Below are 14,335 nucleotides of genomic sequence, written 5' to 3'. Positions count from 1 at the left end.
TTATCATTATAGCTAGCAAAGTTCAGCTCATATCTAGCGACCGCCCAGGGGCGCCAGATAAAAAGGGCGCCGTAGACGCCCGTTTAGGGCGCTTTGCGCAAAGATGCCTCCTCGCTGCAGTGGCGTAGCTAGGGTATTTTCTACCCGGTGCGGCTTGATGCCCTTTAAAATGGCCTAAGATCTAAAAAAAAAAAACAAAGTGATCGTCGACTTTGATGCCCCTTTCCTTTTGATGCCCTTTAAAATGGTCTAAGAGCTAAAAAAAAAAAAACAAAGTGATCGTGGACACAATCTAGCAATCTAAATTAACAAACTTAACAACTTTGAAAATAAAATTGCAGAAAACATAGACTTTGAATGCCTAATAAAAGAGTTCGCAGATAGAAAGGCTAGAAGTGAAATTTTATTAGTTTATTTCATTTTTTTTTTAAATAGATGGTTATTTCGTTGTACCCATTCAAATTCAAAATATAAAACAAATTCAAAGTGTTCAAAAGTTATTTTAGCTAGACATATTTTTAAAATTCTTTATATATAAAAGAACCCATTCACACACTTATTTTATTATACATTTTCTCATAAGACAGTCAAAAGACTGATATTTCAGGAAATCGAAATGGAAATTTTGTATAAAAAATCATTTTAGCTTTTATCTATCGCTTTTCAAATATTTTTTTTTTTTCACTTCATGCTGTATCCTGCATAAAGCAGAGCCAGAGGGAACCTAATATTAAGACCCTGTGTTCCCCGTTTTCCGTCGAATTTTTAAGGCAATATGTCTTTTGCCTTGTTACAAGAGCGAAAAAAACAAAATTTTAATAAATGATAATAAAATTCTACGAGTGGGAATTGTGGGCTCACCACAACCGTCGCATTTCATACGCTTATGCCACTGCGCCACGACTGCCTCAAATAATTTTATTCTATAATATTAATAATAATAGTGATTTTGTATTTTAAGTATTTTATTATTACAGTTTTATAACAACAAAATATGTATATATTTACGAGTCTATCTATAACTTTATTTCATTTATATTTCTTCAGCTGTGGACTTATTTTTAACCCTTAATTTAATATCTATTACTACAGTTTTCTTGAACATGTCCATAAGATCATTTCTAACATTTGACTTTATTTGTTGTAATCGCCCTCCTCCAGACCCACTTATTAATCTTACTAATCTTTCTGATGGACATTCTACAGACACAGAACAAAGAATTCTATCTAATTCTGTAGTATCTTCATAATATTCCAGTTTAGTAATCAAATTGTAAGGGATTTCTTGCTGAAGAAAGTCCATAAATTTTGCTCTTACAGCTTCTTCTATTAGTACCTCAGGTGACTGATCACACCAATCTGATGGATCATAACACAAACTGCGAAGCTTAGCGTTATTTACTAGGTATTCCTGAAAAACAAAAGTACATTTGTTTAGCGAGATTTGAAGTTGCTTTATCTTAAAAAAATGAAGAAAGCAAAATAATTCATTCCTCTGTGTGGGGTTTGAACTCGCAACCATAGCATTTTCTGCACAACACGGTCTTGCTGTACCACAATCTTCTCAAATATATTGATATACACAAGATTTTTTCTAATATACCTTTATATCAGACACACCATCACCATTTAGTGCAGATACTATGAATACATCAGAAAAATGATCAAAACCCTTCTCTTCTGTTGTTTTAACATGCCTAGAACGAGGTATTGGTTTCCCAGCTATCATTCCGTTTGTAAGATTTCTAATCAAATCCAATAATTGCTTCTTAGACTTTAACATATCTACCTGAAAAAGTAGAAAAAGAAATGCATTATAGATTTTGTTAGTTGAAAACTTGAGGTTGTGGGTTTAAATCCCACTAGAGATTGTAGAGAGAACGAAATATTTTCATTTCTTCATATTTATAACAATTAAAGCTTCAAAAATTGGAAGAAAAATGGTGACTACAGACAGTGTCTTATCACTAGGTTTTCACTACCTACACTGATATATATAGGATTTAATGAATGGCAAAATTTATTTTTAAAATTAACTGTTTAATTATATTTATTACACTTAAATATCATAGGACATTAAATTTACCTTATTGATTATTAAAAAACTGGGTATGTCTTGAACCATTTCCAACATATTAATGACATCATGATGGAGAGCCTGTTTTGACCATTTATTTGATATATCATGCACTACACCTATGACATCTGCACATCTTAAACTTTTATGACATGCTGCAAGCATCGATTCTGGTAATTTGTATCTAAAATATAAATATAATATTTTTTATTTCTCTAAATAAGTAAATACATATATAAAAGAAAAGACATATTTTTTTTCAACTATAGACTTTTCTTTAGAAATGATCTCTTCCAGAATGTGCCTGAAATTGTATTACCTGTACACAAAATAAGGGCTGAGACAATAGTACAGCAAAAATTTTAAAAAATGTTATAAACGAAAGTATGAATCTAACAAAAAAAATATATGGAAAGTCATATATTGCAAATATCTGCAATAAATATTATTATAAATACATAAGTAAAAGTTTATATGATAATTACTATAAATATAAAATAATGAAATGTATATATATTACACGCTTTTCATAAGCTTTATACTATCTATACAGATACAAAGGAAGTATAAAACTGGGTAATCACATACAAAGTAAAATGTATTTTAAAAATAAATGACATTTACTTTTTCTTTTCCTTCTCAGTTACAATGCCAGGGGTATCTAAAAATATAATTTGAGTATTATTCTCATAGGTAATGGCTCTTGTCAATTTTGTTGTTGTATGGACTTTATTAGAGGCAGCACATATCTGTAAAAATAATATGAATTACTAGCTTTTATATTAATATTAAAAAATTAATAATAATTAAGAATTTATCATACACTAATTTTAAAATTATTAAAATTAGTGTATGATAAATTCTATGTTCCCTTTGTAATTCTGACCACAAGTATGGTAGGCTAATTACAAGTGATTAATATAATATAATATAATTTATTCATAAACATAAACAAAATTACAAAAAAAAAAAACAATTTATAATGATTAACATGGTGTTATATATAACACTCTATTTATAGAGCTAGGCTATAGCCTAGTATCAAGACATGAATTAAAAAGATTTTTTAATTCTAACCAGTGATTCCCGATATTGTGTTATAAATTATAATGAAACCAGTTATGATGCAGGGCCACAAGCGTGTGGCTGTGACCGCGACAGCTTTTGGGTTTGAACTCCATTCGAGGTAACAAAATATTTAATATTTTCATTTCATTACTCTGGTGTCGAGTCAAAGTGTAAGGTGTAGAGTTCCGCCACTCAACACGCAATTCCTCCAGAATTCGCCGGTAAATAGATATTAAACTTCTACTTTGAAATGATGTACCTATTTGTAATTTTTTATATAAAGCTACCTTTATAATTAAGTGTACAAACCTTTCGGTTCAAGATTTTGTTGATTAAAGTGCTTTTCCCAGCGTTTGGTGCACCAATAATAGCAACATTCACGACTTTTCCTATTTTTTTTGCATTTTCATATTGTGGTTGAGACGAATAGAAAAGAGCTCTCACTATAAAAGCATTATTTATTTTTATGCCTGATGTAAAAAGGCATAATAATGACATGTTACCGCCAATATCAAACAATTAACATTAATGACGAATTAAGAGGAAAGCCATACACTTATCAAATCTTTATATTACTTTTAAATTCAATATTAGTAAAATAAGGTTTCAGCTTCTAACCTCTAACCCTTTTTGGAAAATGTCAAAACAAAATTTATATAAAATGTCACAATGACGTTAAATGTATGTAAATAAACCCAATGGAACAGTCAACATATATAATAAGTGAACCGCACTATTAAAACAGACCAGCACGGTACCGTATCGTACCTAGTTTTCTTATACGTTATTATATTTTTAAATGATAAAAGTTAGAAAATATTAAGGGTATATAAGGAGTGATATGTCATGTGGATTATATTACAATATATATATAACACAGCATAGACTATTATACTACATACTTACGTAGGGTAGTGTACTTACGAGGCGCAAGTGGTAGTGTGCGTGCACTGTGCAGTAAGCAGTTTAGATTAGACTTTTGTATACTCGTCGAGTGCGAGTTTCTATACTTGAATACTTTTTGCTTACAACTTTTATTTTAAGGTTTATTTTTTGTTATTTATTTTACATATGCTACTGATAATTAAGTATCTGTTTCGACAATATATTTAAATTTGTCGGCATGTATTTGCTCAGGTATTAATTATTTTCATTAAAGTTATCCTGCTTTGCCTACATAAATTAATAATTATTAAAATACAAACTTATTTCCTTTTCAGAAATGTCAGAGATAAAGTATAAAAATCAAATTTTGGCAGCAATTGATCATTTACGTTCTCGAAAATCTAGACCAGATATAAACAGAATTTGCAAGTTTATGCTGAAATGTTATAAAGTATCACCGAAAGATACAAAGGCAGATCTTAAACGGTGTCTTAAAGAAAAAAGTATTTACAAAGTCGATTATAAAGATAATGTAAGCTACAGAAACGCAGCTAAGTGGCGGAAAAAGTCATCACAAAATCACAGTAAGTCAAATTTTTGTTTTTTTTTTTTTCAATTTAACTAGCAATAATTAAATATAAAATTTTCAGAAATGAGTGCTTCCGTTGCAACAAGTGAGCGACGAATAATTACATCTGCTATTGCTACTTTAATATATCAAGATCAAAGTTACTTAGAAAATGGCATAGCATTTGATGAACTTGTTAAAGTTGCTGCCTCACAAGAATCTAAGTATAGTAAAAAGCAATTAGAAACAATTATCAACAAAGAACTTTTATCTGGAAGTTTAGTAAAATTACCCAATGGTGCTTTAGCTCTCGGTCCCGCCGACCATGATGGAGATAGCTCTGATAGTTTTAAGTTTGAATATACCGATTCTAATACAAAGGTAATATTTCTTTGTAATAATCTAAATATTTTTTATATTACTTATGCTTAAAATGTTTTATATATATTTTATTGTTAAACATATATTTTTTTATTATTATTAAAAGTACAGTTGTTATAAAGATATTTCTTTTACTAATTGTAACATATTTTTAGATGACATCTTCAGCCAATTCATCATGTAGATCCTCACCACAGCGTACAAGAGGAAGGCCAAAAAAATCCAGAGGCGGTGGTACATCTTGTAACAGTGTGCATAGTAATTCTCACAATACTGGAGTCAGAGTTGGAGAAAGACGTAAAATGGCTAAGAAAGTATTTGATCCTTCAGATAATAATGTTCCAAGTAAACGTAAAAGAGGGCGTCCCATTGGTTCTCTAAACAAAAGCACAATTAGAAAAAGAATGTTAAATGAACAAAATGAGCTCAATGGTAAAGATAAAGATGATATTCCTCTATCTGAAAGCCAACAATCGTTTGACGGGAGCGGAGACGAGATGGATCATGAGGAGCCAATAAGTCACGAAACTTCCGGAGTGTGTTCTGTTTGTTTAGTACAAAAACCTAGAGGATCTAATGATAGATTAGTGGAATGTCGGGATTGCAATAATAAAGCACATTTAAGCTGCCTTCAATCAGGTTCTGGAATTTTAAAGCCAAGGCCTGATAACACTTGGCAATGCCCACATTGTAAAACTTGTGTGGTTTGTTGTGAAACTAATGATGCTGTAAGTTTTAAAAATGTTTCCTATATTGTTAGAAATAGTATAAGTAAGGCACATACCTTTTTGCTTATCATTTAATTTATGTAAATAATTATCTGCAATTTAACTTAATATACTGCTTGAATAACAAAATATATTTAAAAATAACTTTAACTTAGTTGTGGGGAACAAGCATTGGGGGTTCGATTCCCACTTGTGGAAATTAAATATTTAATATATGAATTTCATTGCTCTGATGCGGAGGCAAAGCGCCGAGCCACTCAATAGGCAATGCCTGTAGAATTCGCCGGAAAGTAGGGAGCAGTGTTTCCTACTTGGCTTCCCCTGCCTACCCTGCTGCATGCATAAAGCTGACAAAAAATAATAAATAACTTTATTACAGGGTATATTGACTGTATGTAGTATATGTTCTGATGCATATCATGCTTTATGTCATTCACCACGAATACCCGAACGACTAAAAGCATGGGACCAATGGGAATGTAACAATTGTTTGGAATCTCGACCTACAGTTGTAGGGTCTCCAGCAATTGTACCAAGTTCAACAGATTATAGCACAAAAGGCTCACCAACAGATCCATTCCTTAAACCACATGAATTAGATAGAGCTCCTACTAAATTAACAGATGTACCTATAGACCCAAATATACCTGATGTCAGTAATTGGAATGTGGATGATGTATATGATTATTTTAGTGAGCATTTGCCTGAAGCTGCTCCTATATTACGAGAGCAGGTTTGTAGTATTTATTTTTTGTCATTTTTCTTTTCGAGGCCCTTATGGTCCGGTGCCATACTGTGAATGAGAAAGTTTGATCCTCCAACTCCTGTTTGAGGATCAAACTTTTGGAACAATAGGCTTTTAAAAAAGCGTTAAATTGCTTATCAATTTCTTTAAATAAGTAAAGAAGTACATTTATAAATATTGTTGCTTAATATATAATACTAAAATAGATAAAAATAAAATATACTTATTTGACAAAAATGTCACGTTAATGTTGAATTGAATTGAATTCTTCATATATGGCGTTAACACGTTAATATTATTACTGTAGCTAACTTATGATGAGGCCGTCATGGCGCAGCAGCACAGAGTCACTAAACGCGATTGTGGGTTCGATTCCTATTCGTGAGAAAGAATTTTTTTAATTTATACACTCAAGTAAGGAGACAAAAACGTTGAGCCATACCCCTGCTATATGCGGAATACAGTGTGAAGCAATTTTTTTTTTTTTTATTTATTTTTTTTTTTTAGGAATTTGATGGACAGGCTTTGAGTATGGCACGTAGAGCTGACATTGTTAGAGGTCTCGGACTTCCCTTGGGTCCTGCATTAGCTTTATACAGAATCATAGTTAAATTACAAACACGAAAAGATGATTGGACTATGTGTTGGGGTTAGCTAATCTTAGATAAATGAAGTTACAAAATTCATGCTAGATTTTTAAAGAGAACTTTATTTATATCAGTTTAAAAGAAAAATTTGAAAAAGTTATTTTATTTTACTAGAATAAATTAAGTAAAACTCTCTCAATGTCTGTTTTTTTATTAAATAAACAAAGTTTTTCAATTTGAGTGTGATTTAATTTTATTTAATTGTAACTTTAGTCTTAATATATTAACAAATACCACATTCACATCAGTATCCGTTTCTTTAATATTTTTTAAAAAAAATACTGTAGTCGCGCAGTGGCACAAGGGTGCTGTAAACTCGACAGTTGTGGTTTCGATTCCCACTCGCTGGAATGAATTATTGTTATTATTTTTATTTTCTTCGTTCTACTAACAAGGCAAAAAGCAACGACGTTGACTTCCAATGACAATTTGGCGGAAAGTGCGGAACGGAGGGTCTTAACACTAGATTACCATTGCGTACCATAAGCGTGAAGCTATAAAATACTTGTTTAATAACAAATTCGACGCTTCAGTTACCTATCATCCCTGGTAACTGATAAAAATAACGGCTACGCTATCTTTGTGAATTTATATATTTATGTTATACGACTAAAAAGTCTGTGGGACACACCGATAAGCTGATTTTAATACATATTTTAATTTAGTTAAACGAAAATGAGTCAATAAGAAGTATTTTATAATTTGTGAGAAATTGGTAAACACCTAATGTGACCATACTTGTGTGTCACATATTTTACAAAGTGCAAAAATTTTTTGCAAAGAACTGTTAAAGTTATGTATGATATAGGATAATTTTCGATCATGGAATTAAACTAATTTGCTCTTTGTATACAGTAGAAAAACCCATTACCTTGACTAATTGTTTTGCTGAAGCATTCAGAATTCAGATAAACAAACATTAGAATAATAATCCATTTGATTATCCTATGATGAAGAAATTTAAACATATATTTTGCTTAAATTATTAAATGAAATATGTACACAAAGTATGTTTGTGTGTATTTCTTAAATATCTATTAATGTTTTTCAGTTTTGAATTCAAATTTGTCTTTCAATCAAATATCTCATATACAGGATGTCCCAGGAGTCAACGATAAAACGAAAACAGGTGATAGAGTTATATTTGTAGTCCTGGGACTTGAAAAACCATCACAGGGTGTCGGTTTTTCCGATATTTTTTAAAATCAATATAATATGAAAAATACATGACACAGATTTTTTTTAATATTTTTCTCATAACTGTCACGACTTGGTCTATCACCTGTTTTCGTTTTATCGTTGACACCTGGGACATCCTGTATACAGCTATAATACTGAAGCCATATAATTGAGGGCTGTGCTATTAAGTCACATACTCCGCCTGGCTTGCGTGAGGTGCGGGGAAGAGCACCTCGCGCGCGACTGCCCGCGGCCTCGCGAAGAATCTGCCACCTGCATTAACTGCGGGGGTGCCCACCCGGCGAACTTCACCGCGTGCCCGCAGTTCCGCAAGGAATACAGAAACAAGAGGGCCGGCACCGTGGCCCTCTCCCAATCGGCGCCCCGCCCAACCAGGGGCGCCCCACCGGCTTCCACTAATATGGTTAACTCGGACGAGAGTGCGCCAACCCTGATGGCCCCAGCCAACCCCCCTTCGACTAGGGGCGCTGGCAGGAAACACAAGAGGGGGGGGAAGAGGACAAGGAGGCAGAAGGAGAGTCAACCCCAACCTCCCCCCGCAGCAGCAACCACCCACCCCGTCACCACCGCGGCCCCTGATGCCGCCCGGCGACCAACAGCAACCGCAGCGAACGCATCGCAACCACCGGCCAGTTCCCACCCGCCGGCGCAAGTGGCCATGGACAGAGCAATCGACACCCTCAAGGACGTACTCATCGCCCTAAGGGAAGGTCGGGACCCTGTTCAGTGTGTCCTTGAGGGGATGAAGAACCTCCTCCTCAATGTCTGACCACCTCCGGATACTCTACTGGAATGCCTGTGGCTTGAGGAGGAGGAAGAGGTTCCTCCGGCTCACGTTGCGCGACCAACGAATCGACGTCGCGCTCATCAATGAAACCCACTTGCCATCCGACTTCTCTGCCAACCTGCCTGGGTTTCATACTCTGCGGCTGGACTCCACCACTGACAACCCTTACCGTGGTCTCCTCATCGCTGTCCGCAGAGGGATAGTGTTTTCACCGCTGCCAGACCTCGGCACCCAGTCTTTCCAATCGCTGGGTGTCGAGATTCACCATGCTTCGAAACCCCTGAGGCTCTTCGCCTTATATCGCCCGAGCTCCCGTCCGCTGGTGGTCAGCGAGCTCCGGGCGATCCTCGACAGCACCACACCAACGTTGGCGGCCGGGGACTTCAACGCCAAGCACCCCGCTTGGCGTTGCTCCTTCGCCTGCCCTGACGGACGCCGTCTCCTTAGAGATGCCCAGCGCGCAGGATACGAGGTGGCTGGACCTGACCAGCCCACCCACTACCACTACGCCGACTGCTACGCGCCCACCACCATCGACCTGGCGGTGTACCGAGGCCTGGAAGCTGTGGACCTCGAAACGCTGCCCGATGCCTTCGGGTCGGACCATCAGCCCGTCCTGATTACTCTCTCCGGCGGGCTGACCTTGGCCAAACCACCTCCGGCCCGAGGCCGGATTTCCTGGGAGCGCTTCGAGGCCTCCCTTGCCACGAAGCCGGGGCACATCCCCCCGCTCACTGACTCCGCTGCCATTGATGACCTGGCCGCCGACATCACCGCGTCCGTCCAGGACGCGATGCAGGCAGCGACGGCGCCCCCAAGTTCGCACCGCCTCACGCCGATCCCTGGGCACGTCGCCAAGCTCATCCAGGAGAAAAGGAAGCTTCGCACCGAGTGGCAGACGACCAGGGATCCGGCGATCAAAACAAAGGTCAACCAACTCATCGAGCGCATTAGGGCCGCGCTCGATGAGGACGCTTCCGACGCGTGGGAGCGTCGTATCCAAAGGGCAAGCGAGGACCAGCCCTCGCTCAACCTGCTCAGCCGCCAGCTGATGAAAAAGAAGCCGCCCACTGGTCCGCTCCTCCACCCTGACGGCTCCCTCCGCTACTCTGCGGAGGAGAGAGCCGCGATCCTGGCGGAGCACCTGGCGACCACGTTCCAGCCGAACCCAAGTGAGCGTCCAGCACTTCACGCGCAGATGGAAGCTGAAGTGTCTTCCCGTCTCGCTGCTCCTGAACTTCCTCTGCCGCCGCCGCCGTTCATCTCGCCGACTGCCGTCAAGAAGGCAATCGGCCGGCTTAAGCCCAGAAAGGCGCCGGGTTTGGACGGCGTCACCAATGGGGCGCTCCAACACCTACCTACGAAGACCATCGCAGCACTGGCCAGGCTCTTCAGCGCCATTCTGCGCCTGGGCTACTTCCCCCAGGCGTGGAAGGAGGGCCTGGTCGTCATGCTCCCCAAGGCCGGCAAGAATATCCGCCACGCCGACGCCTACAGGCCTATTACTCTACTGAGTTCAGTTGCCAAACTGTTCGAGAAGCTACTCCTTCCGCTTCTCCTGCCGCACCTCCAGCCGCGGCAAGAACAGTTTGGCTTCCGCAGTGGCCACTCCACTACGCTCCAGGTGGCCAGGGTGCTGCACTTCGCTGCAGCAGCAGCTAACAGGAAGGAGAGTGCTGCTGCAGCAATCCTCGACGTGGCCAGCGCGTTTGACCGCGTCTGGCACCCGGGACTCCTCCTCAAGGTGCTTCGTGCTGGCACCCCCCATCACCTTGCTTCCACTGTTGCCGCCTACCTGAGCGGACGCTCCTTCTGCGTGAGGGTAGAACACGCCCGCTCCTGTACCTACCAGATCGCCGCCGGTGTACCCCAGGGGAGTATCCTCTCCCCTGCGCTCTACTCCTGGTACACCGACGACCTGCCAGTCGAGCAGGACACAATGCTCGCCCTGTACGCCGATGATGTCGCCCTACTCACCAAGAGCCTCAACGCCAACCATGCCGCCGTCAAGCTCCAACGAGCACTCAATCTGCTGCCGACCTGGCTCGCGGAGTGGAGGCTCTCGCTCAACGTGGCCAAGACTCAAATCATTTCATTTGGACGCCACCTGAGCCTGCCTCCTCCGCTGAGCCTGCAGGGCCAGCAGATCCACTGGAAGCCCACTGCGACCTACCTCGGCGTCGTGGTTGACCGAAGGCTCTCGATGATAGGACACGTCAAGAAGGCGGCGAACGCGGCACAGTGGCGCTGCACTTGCTGCGCCCCCTCTTCCGGTCCCGTCTCCCCCTCCGACTGAAGCTCGCACTGTACAAGACGTACGTCAGGCCGCATCTTACCTACGCCGCCCCGGCGTGGTACGCCCTAGCGAGTTCCCGCCAACGCAACATCCTGCAGGTGGTCCAGAACGTTGCCCTCCGGCGCGTTACCCAGGCTCCCTACTTCGTCAGGAACGCCACTCTTCAGCGTGACCTGAGAATAGAGAGCCTGGAGGACCACATCCGCCGGCTCGCGTCCGTCGCGTTCCGCCGTGCGGATGTCTCGGACCACCTGCACCTACGCAGCATCGCGCCGTGGCACACGCGGCCCCCTGACGTGCGTCGTCTTCCGAGGGATCTCCTCCCTCCCCCTGAATCCGATCCCGAGTCCGACTCCTGAGCTGCCACCTCGGTCGCTGGTCGCTTAAGCTGGGCCTCCCTCGGGTCAACCGAGGGTCTCACCCGGCTGAGCTTGACCGCCCAGGTGGCGCACAGCTCGTCCTTCCCCCTGAGTTAGTTCCCCCCCCCCCTGTGCCCCTGTCACACACAACAGGCGCACTCCTATTCCCCTGGCTATATGCCTCCCCAAAGACGCACCCATAGCAATGGGTGGAGACTGAAGCAGCGATCATAGGGCTAACGCCCTGCAATCGCTTCCCGGCCCACGGGTCGGAAGTATGAAAACAGATGGATGGCAGTCACATACTTACTCAGTTGACTTAGTAATGTCCAGTGTAAATTATTTTAAAGGCTAAAAATTAATGAATTCTTTCAAGTTTAGTCAAATCTCTATTAAAAAATTAAAAAGAAAACAATTTAAATAAATAAAATAAATTATATCTGTCACTAACATTTTTTATAACTACATAACAAAGGAATGATAATTGAATTATAGAGGTTTTTTGTGTTGATCATTATGTTTCATATATGAAAGAAATACATCAAAAACCATAGTTGCAAAGTTTATATAAAATACCCTGTAGTGTGTAGGTAAATAATAGAAATTAACAAATTGTACTGGAGGCCAAAACACACAGTCACCCTAAAACAATATAATATTATACTTAATCATTGTTATAATTTATATTTGTAACTTCACATAATTTACATATTGCCAATTGATACATACCAAATATACATATTTGAACTTTTCTTTTAATTCTTTTGTGCATTGATCAAAAGATTTCTTTTCTAATGCCCCCATTCCATAGAAAAAACAAACAATGGTTGCAGGTGATGCAAAAAACTGATCACCCATAATCTTTTTCATTACTGTTTTTACATTTACTTGAGGTAGTAATTTATCCAAATAAATATAATAATAATGATGTAATGGTCCCATCACTGTACCGACAATAAACATCCGGGCTGAAATTTTAATGATATGCAATAAAATATATGAATTACATTTTACATTAACAAAATATATGTATCTTAAGTATGATACCTGCTCTAGCCCAATCATATCTGGAAGGCAGTATTTTAGATTGTACTTCAATTTCTTGTTGAATCAAATCACCCATAGCCATAAATCCTCCAGATGTAATACTGTTTGTCAACAATAGATTTTTTTTAAACAGAAAATGCACTCCCCTATGAATAGACCACTTCATTGTCTTTTTTTTATTTATCTTTTTCCTCTAAATATCTGAAATATTTTAATAGTAGTAGAAATAACATAAGTAACTTTAAATAGCGATTGTATTAAACATTTAATTGATATTAATATCAAATTTATGTATTTTGAGGAATATAAAAAAAAAATAAAAAAAATCAGTTATACTTTGGAAATAAATATTTTACAAAGCTTACATAACATTTATATTCATAACTGCAATATTTACTGTTTTATCAAATAGAAACCCTTAAATCATCCAGAGATTTATAAAGATATTTTAAGCATATACATTTGCTGATTAAATATAAACATTTTTATATTGTAATTTATATATTACTGACTAGCGAATTAGCGATTAGTCAAACGAATTCAACTTATCATTATAATATACAAACAAATAACAAAATATAAATACAGATTACAGATGGTGATACAAGCTATCATCATAGATAATATAATTAAAGTTGAACTTTGCTACTTCACGACACTTATTATATTTAAATTATTTTCACATGTATTGTTAAAATAATTCAAGATATAAAGTATGTAATAAATTGAAAATAAAACATACCGGTAAACTAGGATGTCGCGCGATGAATAGACACGATATCGGGAAAGTTTTGTATCAAAATATCCAATTATTTGCGTTAGTAAATCTTTTATATTGATTTTATTGCTTTAAATTGTAATTTTTTTTTTCATAATGACTGATATAGCCTAGCCTTGTCGTCACTTGAACTGCTATAACTGTTGTACAAGAAAAGTTGCTGTTTTCTATATTACAAACGTTAATATTATTTTGATACAGAATATACTTTTATTAAATTAGTGAATCAATTTTACATTTTTAAATATAAATTATTATAAAAAAAATACATTTAAAAATATAAAAAACCACTCTTCCGAGGGCGGGACAAGGGTCCAAGCCATCGGTGGCTAGGGCTCCAGAGAGAGGAACCGCCACACAATACGTGCCATCTCAAGTAACACTGCCTTCTGTATCCGGTTCTTGATCCAACAGCTAAGCGATAGCCTCTTAAGGTGTTGGTCGAGGCTTTTCGCTATTAATTTTGATTATTATTAGAACAATTAAAACCAAATTCAATTTAAAATGAACTATAGGTACATTTAAGATATTTAGTTCTATTTCACAACCCATAATATTCACAAACATATATCGAGAGAGTAGAAACCCTAATATTTTCTATTATAGGCTAAATTTAAATTACCTATATTTATGTATTTTATAATTTATAATGGATTTAAAAAATAGTGGAGTAGGTTGAGTAGGAAGGCAGACCCTGGTAATAGCCGGGATTAATGTCAGGAAGAAGAAGAAGAAGAAGAATGGATATAAAAAATGTTTTCATTGTGTG

General features: G+C 38.3%; 3 protein-coding genes across 7 annotated transcripts; 1 reads left to right on the top strand and 2 right to left on the bottom strand.

The window, feature by feature from the left end:
- Positions 1-947: 947 nt before the first annotated feature.
- LOC146532579 (GTPase Era, mitochondrial-like) lies at positions 948-3,792 on the bottom strand. 2 transcript variants are annotated; one of them, XM_085196223.1, is made up of 5 exons: positions 3,455-3,789; positions 2,702-2,826; positions 2,087-2,261; positions 1,604-1,789; positions 948-1,411 (listed from the first exon to the last, which is right to left on the bottom strand). In XM_085196223.1, exons 1-5 carry the CDS (start codon positions 3,641-3,643, stop codon positions 1,034-1,036), a joined length of 1,053 nt encoding a protein of 350 aa, XP_085052349.1. In that variant the 5' UTR covers positions 3,644-3,789; the 3' UTR covers positions 948-1,033. The 2 variants fall into 2 exon arrangements, with proteins under 2 accessions (XP_085052349.1, XP_085052350.1); XM_085196224.1 differs by lacking the exon at positions 1,604-1,789 and having other exon boundaries at positions 3,455-3,792.
- Positions 3,793-4,064: 272 nt separating this feature from the next.
- Lint-O (L(3)mbt interactor in ovarian somatic cells) lies at positions 4,065-7,279 on the top strand. Of its 2 annotated transcripts, none has more exons than XM_085196221.1 (6): positions 4,065-4,189; positions 4,366-4,614; positions 4,681-4,979; positions 5,135-5,707; positions 6,087-6,440; positions 6,960-7,279. In XM_085196221.1, the coding sequence occupies exons 2-6, from the start codon at positions 4,368-4,370 to the stop codon at positions 7,104-7,106; spliced, it is 1,620 nt and encodes a 539-aa protein (XP_085052347.1). In that variant the 5' UTR covers positions 4,065-4,189; positions 4,366-4,367; the 3' UTR covers positions 7,107-7,279. The 2 variants fall into 2 exon arrangements, with proteins under 2 accessions (XP_085052347.1, XP_085052346.1); XM_085196220.1 differs by having other exon boundaries at positions 4,071-4,282.
- Positions 7,280-12,162: 4,883 nt separating this feature from the next.
- On the bottom strand, positions 12,163-13,710 carry LOC146532577 (mpv17-like protein 2). 3 transcript variants are annotated; one of them, XM_085196228.1, is made up of 4 exons: positions 13,531-13,710; positions 12,789-12,989; positions 12,471-12,709; positions 12,163-12,383 (listed from the first exon to the last, which is right to left on the bottom strand). In XM_085196228.1, the coding sequence occupies exons 2-4, from the start codon at positions 12,952-12,954 to the stop codon at positions 12,231-12,233; spliced, it is 558 nt and encodes a 185-aa protein (XP_085052354.1). In that variant the 5' UTR covers positions 12,955-12,989; positions 13,531-13,710; the 3' UTR covers positions 12,163-12,230. The 3 variants fall into 3 exon arrangements, with proteins under 3 accessions (XP_085052354.1, XP_085052353.1, XP_085052351.1); XM_085196227.1 differs by lacking the exon at positions 13,531-13,710 and adding an exon at positions 13,186-13,360; XM_085196225.1 differs by lacking the exon at positions 13,531-13,710 and adding an exon at positions 13,154-13,356.
- Positions 13,711-14,335: the final 625 nt, after the last annotated feature.

This window comes from Heliconius melpomene, chromosome 13, assembly GCF_056956725.1.
Source record: "Heliconius melpomene rosina isolate 202511_hmr_F chromosome 13, ASM5695672v1, whole genome shotgun sequence".
Taxonomy (NCBI): Eukaryota; Metazoa; Arthropoda; class Insecta; order Lepidoptera; family Nymphalidae; genus Heliconius; species Heliconius melpomene.
The sequence above is the reverse complement of the archived record's forward strand: the minus strand, read 5'-3'. Positions and strand labels throughout refer to the sequence as shown.

Excerpts from the sequence above, each read along its gene's own strand:
- LOC146532577 (XM_085196228.1), bottom strand. The coding sequence starts at position 12,954 with ATGAAGTGGTCTATTCATAGGGGAGTGCATTTTCTGTTTAAAAAAAAT. Across the intron at positions 12,710-12,788 it reads ATATGATTGGGCTAGAGCAG|CCCGGATGTTTATTGTCGGT; the intron begins GTATCATACTTA and ends TTAAAATTTCAG. Across the intron at positions 12,384-12,470 it reads AGTTCAAATATGTATATTTG|GGTGACTGTGTGTTTTGGCC; the intron begins GTATGTATCAAT and ends ATATTGTTTTAG.
- Lint-O (XM_085196221.1), top strand. The coding sequence starts at position 4,368 with ATGTCAGAGATAAAGTATAAAAATCAAATTTTGGCAGCAATTGATCAT. Across the intron at positions 4,615-4,680 it reads AAAGTCATCACAAAATCACA|AAATGAGTGCTTCCGTTGCA; the intron begins GTAAGTCAAATT and ends TAAAATTTTCAG. Across the intron at positions 6,441-6,959 it reads CTCCTATATTACGAGAGCAG|GAATTTGATGGACAGGCTTT; the intron begins GTTTGTAGTATT and ends TTTTTTTTTTAG.
- LOC146532579 (XM_085196223.1), bottom strand. The coding sequence starts at position 3,643 with ATGTCATTATTATGCCTTTTTACATCAGGCATAAAAATAAATAATGCT. Across the intron at positions 2,262-2,701 it reads ACTGAGAAGGAAAAGAAAAA|ATACAAATTACCAGAATCGA; the intron begins GTAAATGTCATT and ends TTTATATTTTAG. Across the intron at positions 1,790-2,086 it reads GTTTTTTAATAATCAATAAG|GTAGATATGTTAAAGTCTAA; the intron begins GTAAATTTAATG and ends CTACTTTTTCAG.